This window comes from Carcharodon carcharias, chromosome 2 (assembly GCF_017639515.1).
Source record: "Carcharodon carcharias isolate sCarCar2 chromosome 2, sCarCar2.pri, whole genome shotgun sequence".
Classification (NCBI taxonomy): domain Eukaryota; kingdom Metazoa; phylum Chordata; class Chondrichthyes; order Lamniformes; family Lamnidae; genus Carcharodon; species Carcharodon carcharias.
Window position 1 is genome coordinate 156,834,084 of NC_054468.1, and position 22,208 is coordinate 156,856,291.

At 43.9% G+C, this 22,208-nt stretch overlaps 1 protein-coding gene across 2 annotated transcripts in view; it reads right to left on the minus strand.

The window, feature by feature from the left end:
- arid1b (AT rich interactive domain 1B (SWI1-like)) overlaps positions 1-22,208 on the minus strand; it is a 947,552-nt gene that overhangs the window by 414,039 nt on the left and 511,305 nt on the right. For both annotated transcript variants that reach the window (XM_041178734.1, XM_041178726.1), the window contains exon 4: positions 15,452-15,562. In XM_041178734.1, coding sequence (XP_041034668.1) covers positions 15,452-15,562 — 111 coding nt within the window. The remainder of the gene's footprint in view (positions 1-15,451; positions 15,563-22,208) is intronic.

Genomic DNA, 22,208 nt, shown 5'->3' on the forward strand with positions numbered 1-22,208 from the left:
ATTTATTTATATATATATAATATATATACATACACACACATATATTGAACTTCGGTTATTTTATGATAAAATCGTAGAATGATACAGCACTGAAGGAGGCCATTCGGCCCATCATGCAGTGCCGGCCCTTTGAAAACTATCCAATTAGCTTTTAACCCGCTGATGTACTCCTTTTCAAATATGTTTCTAAATCCTTTTAAGTTATGACTGAATCTGCAGATTCAGTGCATTCCAGATCATAATTCACTGCATAGAGAAAAAAAAACTCAGGAATCCTGTTTTTTTTCTTGTCAATCAACATAACAAAGTATAAATGGATTGTTTGATGCATGTCTTCCCTAATATGGACATCACTCAGACCCACAACTCAGGTAAAAGGCAAGGGGCAGCCTGGACTAATAGAAAAGTGACACTCCTTCATCCAGTAGCAATTTTAAAAAGTTGGGGAGGGGGCACAGGGAGAGATGGGGGAAAGAACTAAACCAGGGAAGAGAAACTTAAAAATATATGTGAACCAAAAAAAATGGGCCAGGTTGTTTGTTGCTGAAAGTTGGAGTTATGTGATCTTGACAGACTGCTCCCTTAGGGCCCTAGCTGAGAGTGAGAAAACAAAACATAGAATGAGGACTCAGCCCCCATCTCAACGTCTCCAGCCTGTCCCCGCCTTTCTACCATGTCAAATTTTATCTCCTTCAGTTTTAAAGGGAGCAATGATAGGTGTTCCTATGTTTTACTGCTGCTTAAATAAACGGTACCTGTGCCTGAACCAAGTAAGAAAAGCGCAAGTCTCATAACACCTTGGGCTGGATTATGGAAGCACAGGGTGATATGGGGGGAGCATGGGGGGGGCATATGGGAGTAAGGGCACATGGGAGGGGAATGGAGAGAGCATGGGGAGGTATGGATGGAGCATGGGGGGTATGGAGGGAGCATGAGGGGGTATGGAGGGAGCATGGGTTGTGGTTGGGGGTGGGGGGGTTGAGTAGGTGGTGAGGGTTAGCGTGTCTAACACTCATGTTCAGAACTGGTCTGATGTCCTAGTGAATACAGGCAGGCCTTCTAACCTGCCCCCTCGGCATCCGACCACCTTGGGCATGCTTCAGGAGGCAGCAGCCCGGACACCAGCCCATTCCAGCCAACCCGCCATGAAAACAGGTTGGGTGGACACTGCCACAAGGAAGGTGGAATTGTAAAATTGGGAAATAGCCCAACTCTCAATCCCACTTCGAGGGTGAAAATCTGGGCCTTTATATTTTCAACTATCTCTAAACTATTAAGCTGAGTGTGTGCACATCTCATTTGGCTAGGTCCGACTCTCAAAGTCGCTGCAGCACCATCAATCCAGAGCTCCCACTTCATCAAACAATGCACCCTGACTCTCACCTGCTGCTGGGGACTATTGTCAAGGTCCCACTCTGGGCCACAAGTTTCTCAATGCTACTCAGCAAATGCAAGCAGATATGGAAGCCAGTCTCAGGTTTCTGAACCATGTCTCTGCTCCTGGTGCCACGAACTGCTCCACTGTGAGATAACCTCACAGAGGACGACCGGCAATCTAACCCAGATCAAGTGGTCCGGAGGAGGAGCAGGATGTAGGAGCCTGCGAAAGGTGCATTTTAAAGCTGCTCGTGAAAAATCTCAAGGTTTCAGAGCCTTCGCTCAAGTCTGAGTGAGGCTTAATTTTACTTAGAAATCGAGTCTTTCGCGATAAATTTGGGAGTTGGTGTGTCTGCAATAATACAAGCTGATGTGTTATTTGAGTCCCATGACACTTCAAACACAGCGCTTTTAAAGAAGTATTCAGTATTAGATTTTAACGTTCAAATTCAATTTCAGCAACTTTTATTTTTTCAAAAAAACAGTTAAAATAATCCAACTTTTTGAACAACTCAGTTTAATAAATTTAGGTATTTCTCCAGAGAGGAGAGCCTAATCTCCTCCTCACCTCTGCTATGCATTAGATACCATATTGTATTTTCAAATCTAGAACTTGGGGTTCACATTCAAAGGGGAGAGTATGTTAATTTGGAAGGCAGAAAAAAGGAGCATGGGAATAGCAGTAGGTCATTCAGATCCTCAAGTCTGTTCCGCCATTCAATTAGATCACAGCTGATCTGTATTTTAACTCCATCCATCTGCCTTGGCTCCATATCCTTTTGTACCCTTCTCTAGCAAAAAAACTCTCTTAGGTTTAAAATTATTAATTGAATTGGGTTAGCATTGATTGCTTTTTATGGGAAGAGTTGAACACTTCTACCATCTCTTGCATGGAAAATTGTTTTCCAGCTTCTCCCCTGAATGGCCTGGCTCTGATCTTAAGGTTAGACCCACTCCCCCATTAGCAGAAATAGTTCCTGTCCATCTACCCTATCAAGTCCTTTCAAAATCTCAATCACCCCCTAACCTTCTATATTCCAGGAAACACAAGCCTAGTTTATGTAAACTCCACTCATGTTCTAATCCTTGGAGCCTTAGTAACATTCCTGTGAACCTCCGCTGCACCTCTTTCAAAACCAATATATTTTTTCAGAAGTGCAGCACCTAGAAATGCACACAGCACTCCAGATGTGTTCTTATCGGGGCCTTGTTTATTCTAGCTTTATTCTAAACCCCTACTTATAAAACCTAACATTCCATTAGCCAGATTATTTTTTCTTCCTGTCACATTTTAGCAAACTCTATACACCGACCTCTAAATCCCTTTGGACTTCCACTGTTCCTAGTTTTTCATCATTAAAGGGTGTGGAGTGGGTGGAGGAGTTTGAGAGGAGACAAAAGGAGCTGGCTGTACTTGATGGTAACATTCAGGTTATCTAGTATTCTTCATTGTACTAACCCAAGATGTCACCCTTTGAAATGGAAGCATATATCCACCATCTCCAGAATCTCCCACAAAATGCATCTTCCCCATGCTTCCTCTATCAGCATTGTCCATCCATGACCTCATAGTCCAATCGCCCATCAATCCCAACATCTTCCCATATAAACGTAGAAGATGCAACACCTGCTTTTTCATCCCCTCCCTTCCCACTGTCCAGAGCCCCAAACACTCCTTCCAGTTGAAACATCAACTTACTTCACTTCTTCCAGCTGGTACAGTGCATTCAATGTTCACAACGTCACATCTGTATACTGGGGGGGTCAGAATGCACATTGGGTGATCACTTTGTTGAGCACTTCCACTGAGTCAGCAAACAGATCCTAAACATCTGTCACTTGCCACTTAATTTCTCTATCCCACTCAGACTATGGCCTCCTTGGAATTCTATAATGTAAAACTCAAAGCAAGTTTGAGGAACAACATCTTATCTTTCCTTTCAGCACTTTAAAGGCCTTTGGCCTTAACACTGTGCTTTTGGACTTCTAGACCTTCACCAAATCTTCTCTCGGACAGCACAAGCTGGTAATGAAGGACGGCTGCAGCTTACCTACTAGGAGTGAAGGTAATTTGGGTTGTTCCTTGAGGTGTGGATTCCTTATTGGTAGACTGCTGGTGGGATGGTCTGCATTCCCAAGGTCTGCCTACCTTTCTTCTGCCACATTCCCAGACCAAAGAAGCCTTTCTTTTGCCAGATTTTCTGATTCCTTCCTCCTTTAATATTTTGCTGTAATCATTTGCACATTCTGTGGAACTATCTTTTGTTCCTATACTTGTCTATTATCATTTCGTTTTGCCTTCACAATCTTCGCTTTTGTCATTTAATCACTCTTTCCCTTCATCCTATCACTAACATTTCACTTTTGGTCTTTTCCTGCCACCAGACCACCCATTATACCCTTTTCCCTGGTTCTGTATCAGTGAATAGCTGATCATTTCAACATCTTTCAGGACTGATAAAAGGTCTTTGACCTGAAACATTAGTTCTATTTCTCTCTCCACAAATGCTGGCAGACCTCCTGAGTCTTTCCAGCATTTATTGTTTTTATCTCACTCTACAAATATAGCTAAAGACAAGGTTTAGCTGCAAAATCCTTGACAATTTCACCAGGCAAATTTCCATGAATTTCTGATAGCCTTGTCCACAGGTCAGCGAGTTTTTTATATAATCTCATCCCCAGTTTTGAGTCATTGCCACTAGCAGCAAACAGAGGGAGAGGTTATGGCGACGAGGCGGGGCGGGGCAATGAGCAGATTTGAGAAAGAGCATGGACCTGTAACTCAAAGGAAAAGCAGAATACGGCATATGCTGGAAATCTGAAATAAAAACGAAAAATGCTGGAAATACTCATCGGGTCTGGTAGCATCTGATGAGAGAGAATCCGAGTTAACGCTTTAGGTTGATCACCTTTCATCAGGCCTGGGTAAAGTTAAAGATATAATAGGTTTTGAGCAAGGGGTGGGTGAGGCGAGGCCAAAGGAAGGTCAGTGATAGGATGGAAGACAGGACCGATTAAATGACAGAAGAATTACTCTTACAGGGGCAATGGGAATGGTGATGGAGAAGGAAAAAGAACAAAGAAACAGAACAAAAACAGAATTACCTGGAAAAACTCAGCAGGTCTGGCAGCATCGGTGGAGAAGAAAAGAGTTGACGTTTCGAGTCCTCATGACCCTTCGACAGAACTTGAGTTCGAGTCCAAGAAAGAGTTGAAATATAAGCTGGTTTAAGGTGTGTGGGGGGGGGGGGGGGCAGAGAGAGGAAGAAAAGAAACAGAAGATGTGCATAGACTAGCTGTGCTACTGTCCGAGAGCAAAGTCAGGGAAAAAGTGAAACACACAAAGTAAAGAAAACAAAATGAAGATAATAGATTATGGTCTGAAATTGCTGAACTCAATGTTGAGACCAGAAAGCTGCAAGTGTCCAAACGAAAGATGAAGTCCTATTCCTCAAGCTTATGTTGAGCTTCGCTGGAAGTGCAGCAGGCCTAGGATCTCACAGTTTTCTTGACTGAATTCCATCTGCCACTTCTCTGCCCACTCTAAAAAAGAATTGATATAATTCTGGGGATAATTGCTATTCCCTTCACTATCAACTATACGGCCAATTTTTGTGTCATCTGCAAATGTCCCAATCATACCTCCCACATTTATTTATTTTTATTCACGGGATGTGGGCTTCGTGGGCTGGGCCTGCATCTATTGCCCATCCCTAGTTGCCCTTGAGAAGGTGGTGGTGAGCTGCCTTCTTGAACTGCTGCAGTCCACGTGGTGTAGGTACACCCACAGTGCTGTTAGGAAAGGAGTTCCAGGGTTTTGACCCACTGACAGTGAAGGAACAGCGATATATTTTCAAGTCAGGGTGGTGAGCGACTTGGAGGGGAACTTCTAGATGATGGTTTTCCCATCTATCTGTGACCCTTGTCTTTCTAGATGGTAGTGGTCGTGAGTTTGGAAGGTGCTGTTGAAGGAGCCTTGGTGAATTCCCGCAATGCATCTTGTAGATGGTGTACACTGCTGGTATTGTGTAGAGGTGGTGGAGGGAGTGAATGTTTCTGGATGTGGTGCCAATTAAGCGGGTTGCTTTGACCTGGACGGTGTCAAGCTTCTTGAGTGTTGTGGGAGCTGCACTCATCTAGGCGAGTGGGGAGTATTCCATTTCACTCCTGACTTGTGCCTTGTAGATGGTGGACAGGCTTTGGGAAGTCAGAAGGTGAGTTACTCATCGCATGATTCCTAGCCTTTGACCTGCTCTTGTAGCCACAGTATTTATATGGCTAGTCCAGTTCAGTTTCTGATCAATGGTAATCCCCAGGATGTTGAATGTGGAAGATTCAGTGATGGTAATGCCATTGGATGTCAAGGGACGATGGTTCGGTTCTCTTTTGTTGGAGATGGTCATTGCCTGACACTTGTGTGGTACAATGACTACTTGCCACTTATCAGCCCAAGCCTGGATATTGTCCAGATCTTGCTGCATTTGGACATGGACTGCTTCAGTCTTGGAGGAGTCACAAATGGTGCTGAACATTGTGCAATCATCAGCGAACATCCTGACCTCATGATGGAAGGAAGGTCATCGATGAAGCAGCTGAAGATGTATTGATTATTGTTGTCTACTGATCTCAATTAGTGGGCTGCAACAGTCTTCAATGTCCAAGTAGCTGCGCAAAATTCAAGTCCTACGTTATGATCAGGTAATTTTTGCTTCTGCCCAAGTGCAGAAGTGGGTGGGCTGAGCTGGGGGCTGCATCCAGTATTCCTGGCCTCCACCAGCAGCCACCCTAGCCATGAGGCAAGTTCCAATGGAGCAATGCTTTGGGAACCATAGGTCCAAAGTTACCTGTTGCTTCCAAGCATGCTACATTCAACATGATTACATATACTATATCCCAAAATGATGTTTTCCGAATCAATCAATACTATCTGCTTATACTATGCCCCTAGCTTGTCATGGCTTTTATTAGCATGTCCCTTCTGAATCATAAAAACAGAAATTATATCACTTCTCAAATTTCTCTTTTCCAGTGAGAACATGATCAATTTACATAATTGCTCCTCATAACCCAATCCCTCCATCCCCTCAATCTTTCTAGTTTGTCTCTTCCGTATAATTTCAATAACTGCAATATCCTTTATGTACAGTGACGGCCAAAATGATACACAGCATTCTTGGATGCATGCACAAAATATTGTTGCGATTTCCTACACATTCAATTTGAAACATACAGACCCAACACCTTTGCAAAGAAATTAATTACTTTTATCTATTTTAAATGTTGGCCCAAATCTTCGGGCCTCTGGATAGTTGTACCCCAGAAATACCACAGAAAATGTGCAGGGTGTCTCCCAGGAAGTCCCCACTCAAGGACTGCATGGGAATTCCTCAGGAAGTTTAAACTGGGCAATTACCCTGGGCCTGGAACCATCCAAAACTCCAATTTAAATCGGAGGCTTCGGATGGTTCCAAACTCTCTTAACAGAATAGTTACCCAGGAAAAGTCAGAAGGATTAAAACCACTTCTAGATCCTGGATAGCTATGGTACTGACACCCCACCACCACCCACCTCTGCCATGATGCCCCTCCCGACCACCCCCTCAAATACCCTGAACCCTCCTCCCCATTCACCTTGCACACTTACCTTCTCTCCTGTCAAAGTGGCTGGGACCTATAAACTTACCTGGTTCACGATAGCTAGTGTTGTAAAGATGGGGTGTGTCTTCACTTCCCCTGATATTCCTACACTGCACAGAAGGCCTCCCAGAGCTGCTGTACTGTACTGCACATTTTTCAGCAGGCTGGGGTCAGGAGTCCGGGCAAGAAATGTGCAGCTGCAGGTTTGGGTAAGCAAAAAGGTACAGAATGGCAATCCAACAGTGAATGCCACTCAGTGGAAGTTCTGGGCCAAAATTAAGAAACAAAGACATTAAAAGATCAAAAAATGATCAGTGCATACTTGGGTGCCACCCTTTATCTAAAGGGTTTCGCGTGTTTGTTTTGGAAGTGAATAAACTATTGTGCTAATACAGATCTGCAACTGAAATTGCACAATTTGTTATGACCAATGTCAAAATTTTCTGTCCCTTTCCTAATCTCTCAGCAAAACAGAAGTTTCACATACACATATTTCATAACAGCAGATGGAACCATTTTTCTTTAGATTGGAAAGTGGACTGGCCAGAGTGGACTGGGAGCAGCTACTTGCAGATAAAACTGTGTCAGAGCAGTGGGAGGGATTCAAGAAGGAAATAGTGAGAGGGCAAATATGTTCCCATAAAGACAAAGTGGGGGGACCAAATCCAGAGAACCCTGGATGTCAAGGGACATTAAGATTAGGATTAAGAAAAAAAAGAGAAGCCTATGGCAGATACCGAGGGCTCAATACGACAAGGTCCCTAGAAGAGTATAAAAAGTGCAGGGGGGGAACTTAAAAAGGAAATTAGGAAAGCTAAGAGAGTGCATAAGAAAGCATTGGCGAGTAGAATAAAGGAAAACCCAAAGCAGTTTATTAAATATATAAAGAGCAAGAGAATAACTAGGGAAAGGATACGGCCAATTAAGGACCATAGAGGTAACCTGTGTGGACCCAGAAGATGTGGGTATAGTCCTTGATGAATACTTTGTGTCGGTCTTCACAGTGGAAAAGGACGACACAAGTATAGACATCAGGGTGGAGGACTGTGAAAGATTAGAGGAAATTAACATAGAGAGAGAGGAAGTACTAGCGGATTTAGTGGCCTTAAAAGTGGATAAATCCGCAGGCCTGGATGAGATGTATCCCAGGCTGCTGAGGGAGGCAAGAGAAAAGATATCAGGGGCCTTGGCAGTAATTTTCAAATCCTCTCTGGCCACAGGTGAGGTGCCAGAGGACTGGAGGACTATTAACATTGTCCCATTATTTAAAAAGGGAGGAAGCATTAGACCAGGGAATTACAGGCCAGTCAGTCTAACCTTGATGGTGGGGAAGTTACTAGAAAGAATTTTGAGGGACAGTATATTTCTGCACGTGGAGAGACATGGATTAATCAGGGATAATCAGCATGGATTTGTTAAGGGAAGGTCATGTTTGACAAATTTGATCGAATTTTTTGAGGAAGTAACCAGGAGTGTTGATGCATTTGATGTGGTCTACATGGACTTTAGCAAGGCTTTTGATAAGGTCCCTCATGGCAGACTGGTCAAAAAAGTAAGAGCCCATGGGATCCAAGGCAAAGTGGCTCATTGGATCCAAAATTGGCTGAGAGGCAGGAAGCAGAGGGCGACAGTAGAGGGATGTTTCTGTGACTGGAAGTCTGTTTCCAGTGGGGTTCTGCAGGGCTTGGTGCTGGGGCCCTTGCTGTTTATGGTGTACTTAAATAATTTGGATTTAAATGTAGAGGGTACGATCAAGAAGTTTGCGGATGACACAAAAATTAGTAGGGAATAGTGAGGAGGATAACCGTAAACTGCAGGAGGAAATCAGGTGGACAGAGCAGTGGCAAATGGAATTCAACCCAGCAAAGTGTGAGGTAATGCAATTTGGGAGTGCTAACAAGGCAAGGAATTACACTATGAATAGCAGGACCCTGGAAAGTACTGAAGATCAGAGGGACCTTGGTATGCTTATCCACAGATCCCTGCAGGTAACAGGGCAGGTAGATAAGTGGTAAAGAAGGCATATGGGATACTTGTCTTTTTTAGCTAAGGCATAGAATACAAGAGCAGGGAGGTTATGCTGGAAGTCTACGAAATGCTGGTTAAGCCATAATTGGAGTACTGAGTGCAGTTCTGGTCACCACATTATAGGAAGATGTGATTGCACTGGAGAGGGTGCAGAGGAGATTTAACAGGATGCTGCCTGAGCTAGAGAGTCTGAGCCATGAGGAAAGATTGGATAGTTTGGGGTTGTTTTCCTTGCAGCAGTGAAGGTTGAGAAGGAACCTGATAGAGGCATATAAGATTGTGAGGCACACAGATAGGGTGGATAGGAAGGCACATTTTCCCATTAGCAAAAAGGTCAATTACCAGGGGGCATAGATTTAAGGTAAGAGGTAGAAGGCTAAGAGGGGAGTTTAGGAAAAAATTTTTCAACGAGAGGGCGGTGGGAGTCTGGAACTTACTGCCTGAAAGGGTGGCTGAGTCAGAAACTCTCGTAACATTTAAGAAGTATTTAGATATTTACTTGCGTTGCTATAGCCTCCAGGGCTATGGGCCAAGCGCTGGGAAATGGGATTAGTGTAGTCAGATCTTTGTTGACTGGTAAGGACACGATGTGCCGAATGGCCTCCTTCTGTGCTGTAAATGTCTAAGAGTCTATGGAAAATTGCAAGTGCCACTCTGCTACTTAAGAATGTTAAGAGAGGGAAACCAGAGATTAATAGATCAGTTAGATTAACATCTGTTGTCAGGAAATGAATCTAGAGCCTATAATTATTGATAGTGACTGAACACCTTGAAAATTTTCAGCCAGAGAGAAGAAACGTGGATTTATAAAGGGTAGGTCATGCCTGACAAATCTGATCAAGTTTTTTGAAGAGTTGCCTAATGTACTGAACAGAGGAATATGGATATTATTTATATCAACATCAAGAAGGCATTCGATCAAGTCCCCCATAAGTGACTGTTAGCTAAAGTTGAAGCCCATGGAATTGAAGGCAAATTACTGACCTAGTTTGGAAAGTGGCTGAGTGGCAGAAGACAGAGAGCAGGTATAACAGGCAGGTGCTCTAATTAACAGGATGTAACTAGTGGTGTCTCTCATGGATTTATGTTGCAGCCTCAACTATTCGCTGTATTTATTAACTATTTCAATGATGGAATAGAAAGCCACATAACTCTGTTTGCTAATGACACAAAGATAGGCGGCATTGTAAGCAGTATGGATGGAGGCATAAAATTACAAAGCAATATTGATAGATAAAGTGATGTGTAAAACTGTGGCAAAAGGATTCCAATGTAGGCAAATGCAAGGTCATCCACTTTGGACTTAAAAAGGATAGAACAAGTATTTTATTCATGATGAAAAGCTAGAAATAGTGAAGCCCAAAGGGACTTTGAGGGAGAAGCCTGGGTGGAGGGGAATGACCCAGGCGCATATATCATTAAAATGTCATGCAGAGCATAATCAAAAACACTAATGGAATGCTGGCCTTTATATCTAGAGGACTAGAATACAGGGGATAAGGGTCATGCTTCAAAGTCCTGGTGAGACCACATCTAGAGTACTATGAACTTCACCTTAGGTAGGATATATTAGCCTTGAAGGTGTGCAACATAAAATACACAGAATACCTTAACTCCAAGGATTAAATTACATGGCAAAATTATACAAACTAGGGTTGCAATCCTAGAATTTAGAAGGTTATGGGGTGATTTGATCAAAGTTTCAAGATATTAAGGGAAACAGATAGGGTGGATAGAAAGAAACCATTCCTGCTGGTTGGGGAGTCCAGGAATAGGGCTAGAGTCTAAAATTAACAGCCATATATTTCAGGAGTGAAATTAGGAACACTTTTACACACAAAGGGTGGTAGAAGTTTAAAATTCTCTTTTGAAAATGGTGACTAATGCCAGATTAATTGCTAATTTTAAATTTGAGATTGACAACATTTTTGTTAACCATATAAAGGGTATAAACCGTATAAAGGGATATGGAGCAAAGATGACAAAAGTGCTGTTAGAGGCAATCACTATAACATAAAGGTCCCAATGCTCTTGCTGGAGGAAAGCTAAACAGCCTGCACCAAGTGCATGAGCCACGAGGCCCACCAACTTGCCCCTCAGCCCACGTATATGTGCCAACACATGCGCAACCACTGTAACAATGGGGAAGATCCCAAACAACAACAAAAGTCAATATATTTCTTATTTAACACTGCATGTGTAAATCTTGTGTCCACATGTTCTTCTCACTGTTGTCAAAGCCACCATGTATGTACGTGAGAGACTTGGCAGCTTAATTCAATCAATATAAAAAGACTCAATTATAGATCAATTCCCCAACTGGTTGGAAAGTATACTCTTCCAATCGAGGAAATCATATCGTATCCCTTCTCTGAAATCAGGAGATAGATCTTCTGGTTGAGGTTGGAACCCTGACACCGAGATCAAACCTGGGTCCTGACCTCACACTGTGGGAATAATCACCTGATACAATTTTGAAAGGGCTGACCAATTAATGGTCGCACTCACTGTCCAATTAAGGATGGTGGATGGGCTCCCAACATTGGAGGGCCAATTGAAGACCCTGCAGTACTGAAGGAGCTGCACCCTTTTGTTGCAGGTGAGAGAGAGAGACAAAGAGAGGGTACCTCAAAATGTAGGTGCCTTCTCAGCACTTCAAATTTATAAAAGCAAAAATAGTTGTTTGGTAGTACAGAAGCTTAGAGGTGTCTCTTTTCTCAGTAACACAAAAGCAAAAATGGCTATAACTGCCAGACTGCCTTTGTGGAGTAGAGTTCCTTGACAGGGTGGACTGCAGCTGAAGCGATTTTTCATCATTGGCAATGGATTGGCCTTTAAAAGCAATGTGGAGAACCAGATCCTGCAAGGCCACCAGGGAGCCATCTTCTTTCGCTAGTCGTGCTTTGGCCACTTTAAATGGCCTGCCTGCAAACTGGAAAATTCCAATAGGCATGGGAAAGGTGCTTTAAGCAACCCCTTAATTGCTTAACAGGTTACTCATCATCTGTGTAAATGTAGCCATTCCAGACTCAACCCAGCCTCCTGAAAACAGCCAAGAGTCTGGACTGTGCCAGGGAACTGACACTCTGGCAAGAAATTCTGGGCCCTCCTGCCTCCGTTCCCAGCCCCACCTTGCCATGAAAATCCTGCCCTAAGTGTCTGGTCCAACATCAGAATAGGTTTTTATAAATTTCCAGTGCTAGAGAGCACATCCAACTTGTGCATTTGCTAGACTGGATCTCCAAAGTCCAAGGGCAACAGCAATCTAATATCTGAACACAAATAGGCCATTCAAAAAGTGCAATTACTCTAAGTTGCATTCAGTATTCAACAGCCAAGTAAATAATTTTTCTACTAACTTTTTGATTTTTTTCACTCATTGGGAATTACAAAGGTTGGACTACAACTTTTAACTACAGAAAAGTGGAAGAAGAATAAAATCAGAAGGATCCCCGAGCATCAAGCTAAGCACGGAATTGACAAAGGCACACCCTGTCCAGTCAACCCAGCAGAGTACTCCTCAATAACATCTGGACATTGTGCCAAAATTCAGAGAGCTTTCTTGAGGATTGGTCAAGCACTAGCCTGCCAGTCATACTCACTGAATCATCTCTTGCAGCCAATGTTCCAAACGCCTCCAACACTATCCTTGGGTATGGACTGTTCCACCAGCAGGATGGACCCAACAGAGATGCTATATGGTGGTATATACTATCGGGAGAGAGTGGCCTTGGGAGCTCTCAACATTAACTCCAGGCCACATGGAGCCTGACAGCATCACGTCAAACATGGGCAAGCAAACCTCCTGCTGATTACCAACTACCACCCTGCTTCACCTATGAATCAGAACTCCTCCATGTTGAACACCATTTCGGTGAAGCCTGAGGGTAGCAAGGGCACGGAATGTACTCTGAGTGGGGAGTTGGCTTCATGTCCATCATCAAGAATGACTCAGTAATGCCACTACTGATCGAAATGGCCAAGCCCTGAGGGCATATCAGCCAAACTCGGCCTACAGCAGGTGGTGAGAGAATCAACAAAGAAGAACAACCTACTTGACCTTGTCCTTACCATTTACCTGATGTAGATTCATCTATCCATGACAGTATTGGTAGGAGTGACCTCAGCACAGTTTTTGTGGAGGCAAAATCCCACCTTCACAATGAGGACTCCATCGTGTTGTGTGACACTACCATTGTGCTAACTGGGACAGATTCAGGTCAGATCTAACAGTTCAAAACTGTGCATCTGTGGATCATCAGCAGCAGTAGAATTGTATTCAAACACAATCTATAGCCTCACGGCCCAAGGAATGCCTCACCGCCATTCCATCAAGCCAAGGGGCCAATCTTAGATCAATGAGGAGGGTATGAAAGCATGTCAGGGACAGCACCAGATGTATCTAAAAGAATCCCGGAATCACTGTCTTCAACCAATTCAATTCACTCCAAATGATATCAAGAAACGATTGAAGCACTGGATACTGCAAAGGCTATGGGCCCTGACACCATCCAGGCAGTAGTACAGAAGACTTGTGCTCCAGAACTAGTTGCACCCCTAGCCAGCTAGAACCCTGGCATCAAGCTAACAATGTGGAAAATTGCTCATGTATATCCTGTTGACAAGACACAAGGTAATCCAATCAGGCCAATCACTGCACCTTTAAACTACCCCTGATATTCAACAGAATGATGAATGGTGTCTTTGACAGGCCAATCCAGCTAATAACTTGCTCACCACTGCTCAGTTTGGGTTTTGCCAGGGCCACTGTGCTCCAGACTTCATTACAGCCTGCCTCATCCTGGAAGAAAAAGCTGAATTCCAGAGATGACTGTCCTTGACATCAAGACAGCATTTGACTGACCATGACATCAAGGAGCCCATGCTAAATTGAAGTCAAAGGAAATCAGAGGGAAATCTCTCCACTGGTTGGTGTCATACCTAGCGCAAAGGAAGATGGCTGTAGGTGTTGGAGGTCAATCATCTCAGTCCCAGGAGATCACTGCCAGAGTTCCTCAGGGCAGTGTCCTAGGCCCAACCATCTTCAGCTGCTTCATCAATGACCTTCCCTCCAACATAAGGTCAGAAGTGGGATGTTCACTGATGATTGCACGATCTTCAGTTCCATTTGTAACTTCAATTTGTAACCCCTCAGGCACTCAAACAGTCCGTGTCTGGATGTAACAAGATCTGGAAAACATTCAGGCTTGGGCTGATAAGTGGCAAGCAACATTTGTGCCATACAAGTGTCAGGCAATGGCCATTTCCAACAAAAGATGGCATTCTCATGATTCAATGGTATTACCATTGTTGAAACTCTAAACATGTAGGTGCTGGGAGTCACCATTGACCAGAAACTGAACTGGACCAGCCACAAAAATAATGTGGCTACAAGAGCAGGTCAGAGGCTGGGAATTGTGTGACAAGTAACTCACTCCCCAAAGCCTGTCCACCATCTATAAGGCACAAGTCAGGAATGTGATGAATACCCCCCACTGGCCTGGGTGAGTGCAGCTGCAGCAACATTCACTCCCTTCAATACCAGCCACAGTGTCAGCAGTGTGTGCCATCTACACAATCCATGGCAGCAACTTGTAAGTCTTCACTGACATCACATTTCAAACCCATGGCCTCTAACACCGAGAAGGATAAGTGCAGCAGGCACATGGGAATACTATCACCTGCAAGTTCCCCTCCAAGTCACACATCATCCTGACTTGGAACTATACTGCTGTTCTTACACCGTCGCTGAGTCAAAATTCTGGAACTCTCTCTCGAAGAACAATGTGGGTGTATCTACATCACAAGAACTGCAGTGATTCAAAAGATGGTTCACTACCCACTTCTCAAAGGCAATTAGGGGTGGGTAATGACACTCACGTCCCAAGAATGAGTAAAAAAAAACACTGTTCCCCTCAGGGCAGAGAAGGTTAAGGGGAGATTTAATAGCAATGTTCAAATTTATGAGAGGTTTTGATAGTTTCTCTCTGTCTACACTATTTCCAATGGCAGGAGCGCCAGTAAAGAGGGGACACGGATTTGTAGTAATTGGCAAAAGAGTCGGGTGACAGATGAGGAGAAATTTTTTATTTAGGAAAATGTTATGATCTGAAATGCACTGCCTGAAAGGGTGGTGGATAGTAAGGTCGATGGTCATTAGTAACTTTCAAGAGGAAATTGGATAAAAATACTTGAAGAGAGAAAAATTGCAGGGCTATGAAGAAAAAGTGGGGCAGTGGGACTAATTGGATCGCTCTTTCAAATAACCGGCACAGGCACGGTGAGCCAAATGGCCTCCTTCCGTGCTTGGGGCTCTATGATCTAATAGAATATCAAGTTTTTAATAGCAGATCTAAACAATAAACCTCAATTGTGTTACAGGGTACAAGCAACATCATGAGTCACTTACAGGCAAACTTGATGGTCTCTCCTGCTGTAACAAGTTCAAATCTTCATGGTTGGGCTTGCTAGGTGTCAATGGTGGCACAGTGCGAGTTCCGTAGCCTTCCTGAGATATATCCTGTGTAAACAAAACACATTTTTAAAAAAAGGCTCTGTCTACCTATGAGCATGAGTCATGGGAAGTCATCAGGGTAAAAGGTCAGCAATGTAATGAGGTAACCAGCAGAGGAAAACAGTTCAACTATAGGGTCACAAAAGCAGACAAGTGATTATCTTCTACTGCTAGACACCGTTTCCCTCAGCACAATAACCTCCCACTGTGCAGCCCAGCAGGTTGCAAGGGATTAGCCGTGATGCTTAAAACCAACAAATGTTGAGGTTTCCTTTGATATCTCCCCACCCCATTACAATGGGACACAAAGTTAGACAGCTTTACAATGGGCAAACAAAATAAACAAGTACTGACTTTGCATCCCATGTTTTTTTCTGTCAAGGCAAAGTAGTAATATAAAAAAAAGTAATAAAAGTAGCAATGTAACTATCTCTCAAAACCTTTTCCTCTTTACGCTCCCTGGAATGGTGCTCATAGGTCCTCAAAAAATACAACTCTAAAAGGAGTGAATATGCTTCAAAAGTGTGCAGACAGATAAATTTCACTGAATCCTTAAGAGCTTAAAACAGCCCAATTTTCAAACCTTGTGTTCTGAACTTTGTCATTTATGTCAACCACTGAAGGTATCTTTGTTTCAGCACACACAAATTTAGCTCTCCGTTCAAGTACCAACATATTACTTCCTGATTTTCGTAATGGGCTAGAATTTGCTGGAGCGGGTCCCCTAAATTGGCATTTTCTATCCCTCACCCTTAAACTCAAAAATTTTTTGCACTGCAGGTTGCTGGAATTTCCAGCCAGCAAAAGCACAGGAAAGTCAATGGGGCTTCTGGCGCCCTGGTAAATGACAACAGCAATAGTCTCTCTCCATTACCAATAAATAGGAACAACGGAGAAGAAAATAGTAGATACTGAGTGAAATAGAGGTGGGAAGCAGTCCGTGTAAATATGCAGCAAGACTTGCACAACGTTCAGGCTTAGGCTGATAAATGCCAAGCAATGGCTATCTCTAACCATCTGCCTTGACATTCAATGGTATCACCATTACTGAATTCCCCCTCTATCAATATCCTGGGGGTTACCATTGACCAGAAACTGAAATGGACCGGCCATATAAACACTGTGGTTACAAGAACAGCTATTCTGTTGCAAGTAACTAACCTCCTGACTTCCCAAAGCCTGTCCACCATCTACAAGACTGAAATTAGGAGTGTGATGCAAAGCTCTCCACTTGCCTGAATGAGTGCAGCTCCAACAACACTCAAGAAGCTCGATACCATTCAGGACAAAGCAGCTGCTTGATTGGCACCACATCCACAAACAATCACTCCCTCAACCACCGACACACAGTGGCAGCAGTGTGTGTCATCTACAAGGACTCACCAAGGTTCCTTTGTGACCTGTGCCACCTCAAAAGACAAGCCAGCAGATGCTTTAAAGAACACCGCCACTTGCAAGCTCCCCTCCAAGCCGCACATCATTCTGACTTGGAAATACATCACCATTACTTCACTGTCGCTGGCTCAAAATCCTGGAGACCCCTTCCAAACAGCACTGTGGGTGTACCTACACCACATGGACTGCAGCGGTTCAAGGCACTGCACCACCTTCCCAATGGCAATTAGGGACGGGCAATAAATGCTGGCCTAGTCAGCAATGCTCACGCCCTGTGAGAAAATAATAAAAAAGGATCAAGAAAGACAAGATGAAAAATAAGAATTTTTAAATTTAATATCCCTCTAGGAACAATTTATTTATTAACTACAGAAGCAAGGCTCTAGAGTTGCAACTGATCCTTTTCTGGGTCACCGAGGTCCAGCAGGAATGCAAATCTCATCCTTAAAAAGCTCCTTACGTCATTAAATACTAGTCCCAACTTTGTGCCAACCTCATTTTGTTTGAAAGGCGAAAATTTCTTGAAACTCATGGAGATTGATGCCGAGCTCCCATTTTCACGAGGCTAAGGGTCGAACCTTTCAGTAATTTGTGACAATTCACAACTCACTGTGTATCATTGCCTTGCCACAAATTGCTGCTTTTTTAATATATAAAACACACACTGTATGTGCATTTAAAGCACCATGAATTTCACAGCAAATTCTGGGCTGTTATTTATGGCAGCAACTCAGGTTGTCAACAAGGCTGTCGCTAAAAGCTGCAGGGAGTCTATTTCATATTTGGAAGTTGCAGCCCACTGAAGTCATCAATGCCATGATGTAATTTTTTACGTTCATGTAAGGCGTGTCCCACATGTCTTCTGCCCAGCAGCAAAATGGCAGGAGGAGCCTTGGTAAGTTTAAAACATTCTTTATCTTTGAAATCCTTGTGGGCCAGGAGAAGGATTGTCCACTAACAATAAACCCCAGCCAGCTCAGACTGTCCACTAACTGTTACCGACAGGGGTGGAAAAATAAACTAAAATCCCCAATTCCCTTCCCTTACTGTCTGCAATCAGTGTGGTTGTTTTGGAAAGCAGATGTGTGTTTCCAAGCCCACTTTAGCATGTGGTTAATTTTTAAAAACCAGCAGCAGACTTTCATGCATCTAAATGAAGATCATTTATTCACAAACACACCCCAAAAATCTAAAGGATGTGTCAGTCCCACAGCACAAACTCAGGAAAGATACAATTAAACAAGTTAGTGCACTTCTACAGGGTTAAATCAAAAGAATAGTTAACAGCTCACATGTTTGGTTTGCTGCAGGAAATCAGTCATTAAGGGCCCATTGAAGAAAGAAGTCTTTTTCCACTCTTGAATTATGTTTCAGATGGGTTCAAACAGCTGAAGTCAGAAATCCGGATTGTTGCAGGATTCCCTCAAAAAGATGAATGTTCAGCAGGTTGAAAAGAAGGCACTTTTTGCAGCAGGAAGTCAAATTTCTTTATAGATGGATGCAGTGGTGTAGTGGTAATGTCACTGGGCTAGTAATCCAGAAGCTCAGGCTAATGAACATGGGTTCAAGTCCCACCAAGGCAGCTGGTGGAATTTAAATTCAAATAATAAATCTGGAATTGAAAGCTAGTCTCAGTAATGGTAAGCATGAAACCATCATCGATTGTTGTAAAAGCCCATCTGATTCACCAAGACCTTTAGGAAAGGAAATCTGCCATCCTTACCCTATCCACAGCAAAGTGGTTGACTCTTAACAGTCCTCTGAAATGCCTCGCAATCTATTCAGTTCAAGGGCAAATAAGGATGGGCAACAGATGCTGGTGCAGTGACGCCCACAACCCATGAAAGAATAGAGGAAAAAAAAAGGACTTGGGGCAGGATTTTATGTCCCACAGGCAGGCGCGCACCCAACCCTATCAGGCGTAAAACAGCACACGATAACGTCGGGTGAGCATCCCGACATCATCGCACATGAGAGTCGGCAGTGCCGTCAATTAAGAGGCTTATTAAGGCCCTTAATCAATTAATTTAAACATATTTTTCGCTGCCCATCCAACCTTACGGTTAGTAGGTGGGCGAATCGACCAGGCAGCCTTTGGGTTTTTTAGCAAACCTCATCCACAGGTGGGATGAGGTTTCCACAATCAAATAAAATGTAAATACAAATTTTTGGGCAGAATTTTTAACCTATTCATGTTGTTGTGAGTTAGTCACATGTTGGGACATACTTTTCAGATTTCAAAAATCTTTATTTTTAATTTTAAAATTGTTCAGCTCCCTGCCTTTAGGGAGCTTTCACTGTGTACTCCCCAACACATGCACGGATTTTTGCGCTCACCCTCCTGTTGCCCCCGCCCCAACAGCACTGAGGTTCTCAGCGCGCCTTTCACGGCCAGCCAGTGTGACATCACGGTCGGGGGGCCAATCGTGGGCATCGGACCATTTCCCAGCCACTCTCAGGCCCGCCCACTGCAGCCGCCAGCAACCCGAGGATCCTGCCCTTCAAGTTTTGGAATCACACCAGGAGGCTTTTAAAGACTTCACAGCCTCCTGGTTTTTTAATGGCAAAGATGACTCTGCCTTTTCTGTAGGTGTTGGCTTGCAGCATTCTTCTGCAGACTGCCCAGATCTTTTCTGGGTCCTTAGGTCAAACTCCTTAGCTCCAGTTACATAACCAATGCTGATATCATTCAACCATAATGGTTTGGAAGTCCAAAGACCTCACTACAAGATACAGACAAAGGGTGGTCTTTCACACGTGACAGGCTGAATAATACAGGGGAGGGGTGGGGGAGAGTGGGATGAGGGTCAGGGGAGGGGGCAGGGGGTATCGGGGCAGAGGGAGAGGGGAAGGAGGGGAGGGGCAGACGGCTCACCTCCCCCACCAGCCCACCTCCTCTGGAAGCAAATGCCAACCCAACCCGCAGGGCCAAGTGGAACTTCTGCCTCTCACTGGGGAGGATGTTCTGCCCTTTGGAGCTGCCGGCTAATCAGATTGGCCAGCAGTGCCAAGAGTGTGTAGTGGCAGCTGCCGGGACTGCAGGATAAGGAGGAAGAAGGCCCATGGATTCCCGGAGCAATTAAGTCTGAGATCTTGGACAAGTCAGGGAAGAGGAGCAGGGTGGGGGAAGGAGTTGGTTTAAGGTTGCAAACAGGTAGGAAGGAAGGGGATTTTGCTCTTTCTGGCACCGTCCCGTGATTGGCAAAGGACAGCCCCCGAAGAGTGAACACCACCCCACTACTTCCCTGCCCTTTGAAGAACTTACTAAAAATAATTGCTCATTCCTGCCCAGACCATACATTTTATAGAGTGGGCAACGTATTATCAGGGTTAACTGACTTAATAACAAGCCTAATTGATTCGATTACTTATTTGAATATGGTGCCCACCCACCATCAGCACCCCCCCACCCCCCCATATCACGATGGTGGGCTAGGGAGTGGGCAGAAAGATGGTAGGCTGGGCACCCACCCTATTTTATGTGCCCCCCCTTCCCCCGCCTCCAACCAAAACACACCCGGTGGAGGCACGTAAGGTACAGCCCAACTTGTGGATAACTGGTCTCATCAACTGACTTTTGTTAAATTGCAAACTTGGAGGCCTAGAGTCTAGAGGTCCACTGATTCTGTGTTTGGAGTAAACATCCAACAATGGCATGTGTGAATTCCACAAAGGAGTGCTGTCTAGGCATCTCCATTCAAGGTGGAGGACCCACCCAGGATGACTCAATTAGAACTTTCTGCAAGTTTGAAATAGTCTGTGTTGAATCAGCAAAAGTCACCTGCCCCCTGGCAGCCATTTTAGCCACCTTGTGAGTGTCCATTTTAAAATATAAAAGACAGTTCCAGAAGCTTCCATAAGCATGTAGTCCATATTCAAAGTTATGAATAGGTCATGCCTTCACTTCACATAAAAGTAAGCTCCAGCTTGCCCCAACTGTCCATCAACACTAAATCCCAGTCTGCCACAACTGTTCATTGACAGTAAATCTTAGCCTGCCCCAAGTGTCCATTAACAGTAAATCTCAGCCTGCCCCAAGAGTCCATTAAGAGTAAATCTCAGCCTGCCCCAACTTCCCACTAACAGTAAACTCCAGCCTGCTTGGACCATCGAACACAGTAAATCCAGCTGCCAAAACTGTCCAATATCAGTATGTACCCCAGGCTGCCCCAACAGTAAATCCCAGCTTGCCCCAATGATCCAATAACAGTAAACCCCAGGCTGCTCCAATTGTTCATTAACAGTTCCCCGATTTTCCATGTGGAATCGCCCCCAGCCACTTATGCTGGGGAACGTTCTCATAAATCTCAAGTTGCTTGGTGGGGAAATCGGTCAGGACTTTGCCCTCCATGACATTGATGCTGCCTTGGCCATCATCAGGCTCCCAAGGACCCTTCCTACCTGCATGTAAAAATCAAGGATTTCATCTCTGCCATGGACATCTTTGATAGTACTCCGTCATGGTTAATAGGGTAAAATTGATTTGAAACTGATCAAACACAGACATAAAATAGATATATAAATGGTTAAATTAGTACTTTGATTTGGAAAATGAGAAGACATTATTCTGCAAGGTAAGGGATGATAGAGAAAGAGGGACTGATTGAAACAGTGCCAAAAAGAAAAACTGAAAAAGGGCCGAAGCCATGTCTAATGCTTCAACACTAGTGCGCTGGCATCAGAATCACAAACCAGTGTGTATGCTTTCCCAAATCACAAAAGGTAACGGACCAAAGTTGCATTCAAATCCATAATCCATTATTTTGCAAAACTGATGCAAACAATTTACACCCTGAAGGAGATTGGCAAATGAGAAATTGAGAATGTGAATGAAACAGACTGACAAAGTGAGGTGGAGAGAGAAGAAGAAAGGGTTTACATTGGCAGTTTTCCAATCTTCTGGGACTTTTCCAGAATTTAAGGGTTCTTGGAAGATTTCTACCACGGCATCCACTATCTCTGTAGCTACTTCCTTTAATATCTTAGGATGCAACCCATCAGGTCCAGGGGACTTATCAGCTTTTAGCCCCATTAGTTTCCCTGGTACTTTTTTCTAGTGATAGAAAAAATTCTGGGAACCCCAATTTAGGAAAGATGTCAAGGCTTTGGAGAGGGTGCAGTGATGATATACCAAAAGATTACAAGACTGTCTTCAAAACAAAAACAGAATTACCTGGAAAAACTCAGCAGGTCTGGCAGCATCGGCGGAGAAGAAAAGAGTTGACGTTTCGAGTCCTCATGACCCTTCGACAGAACT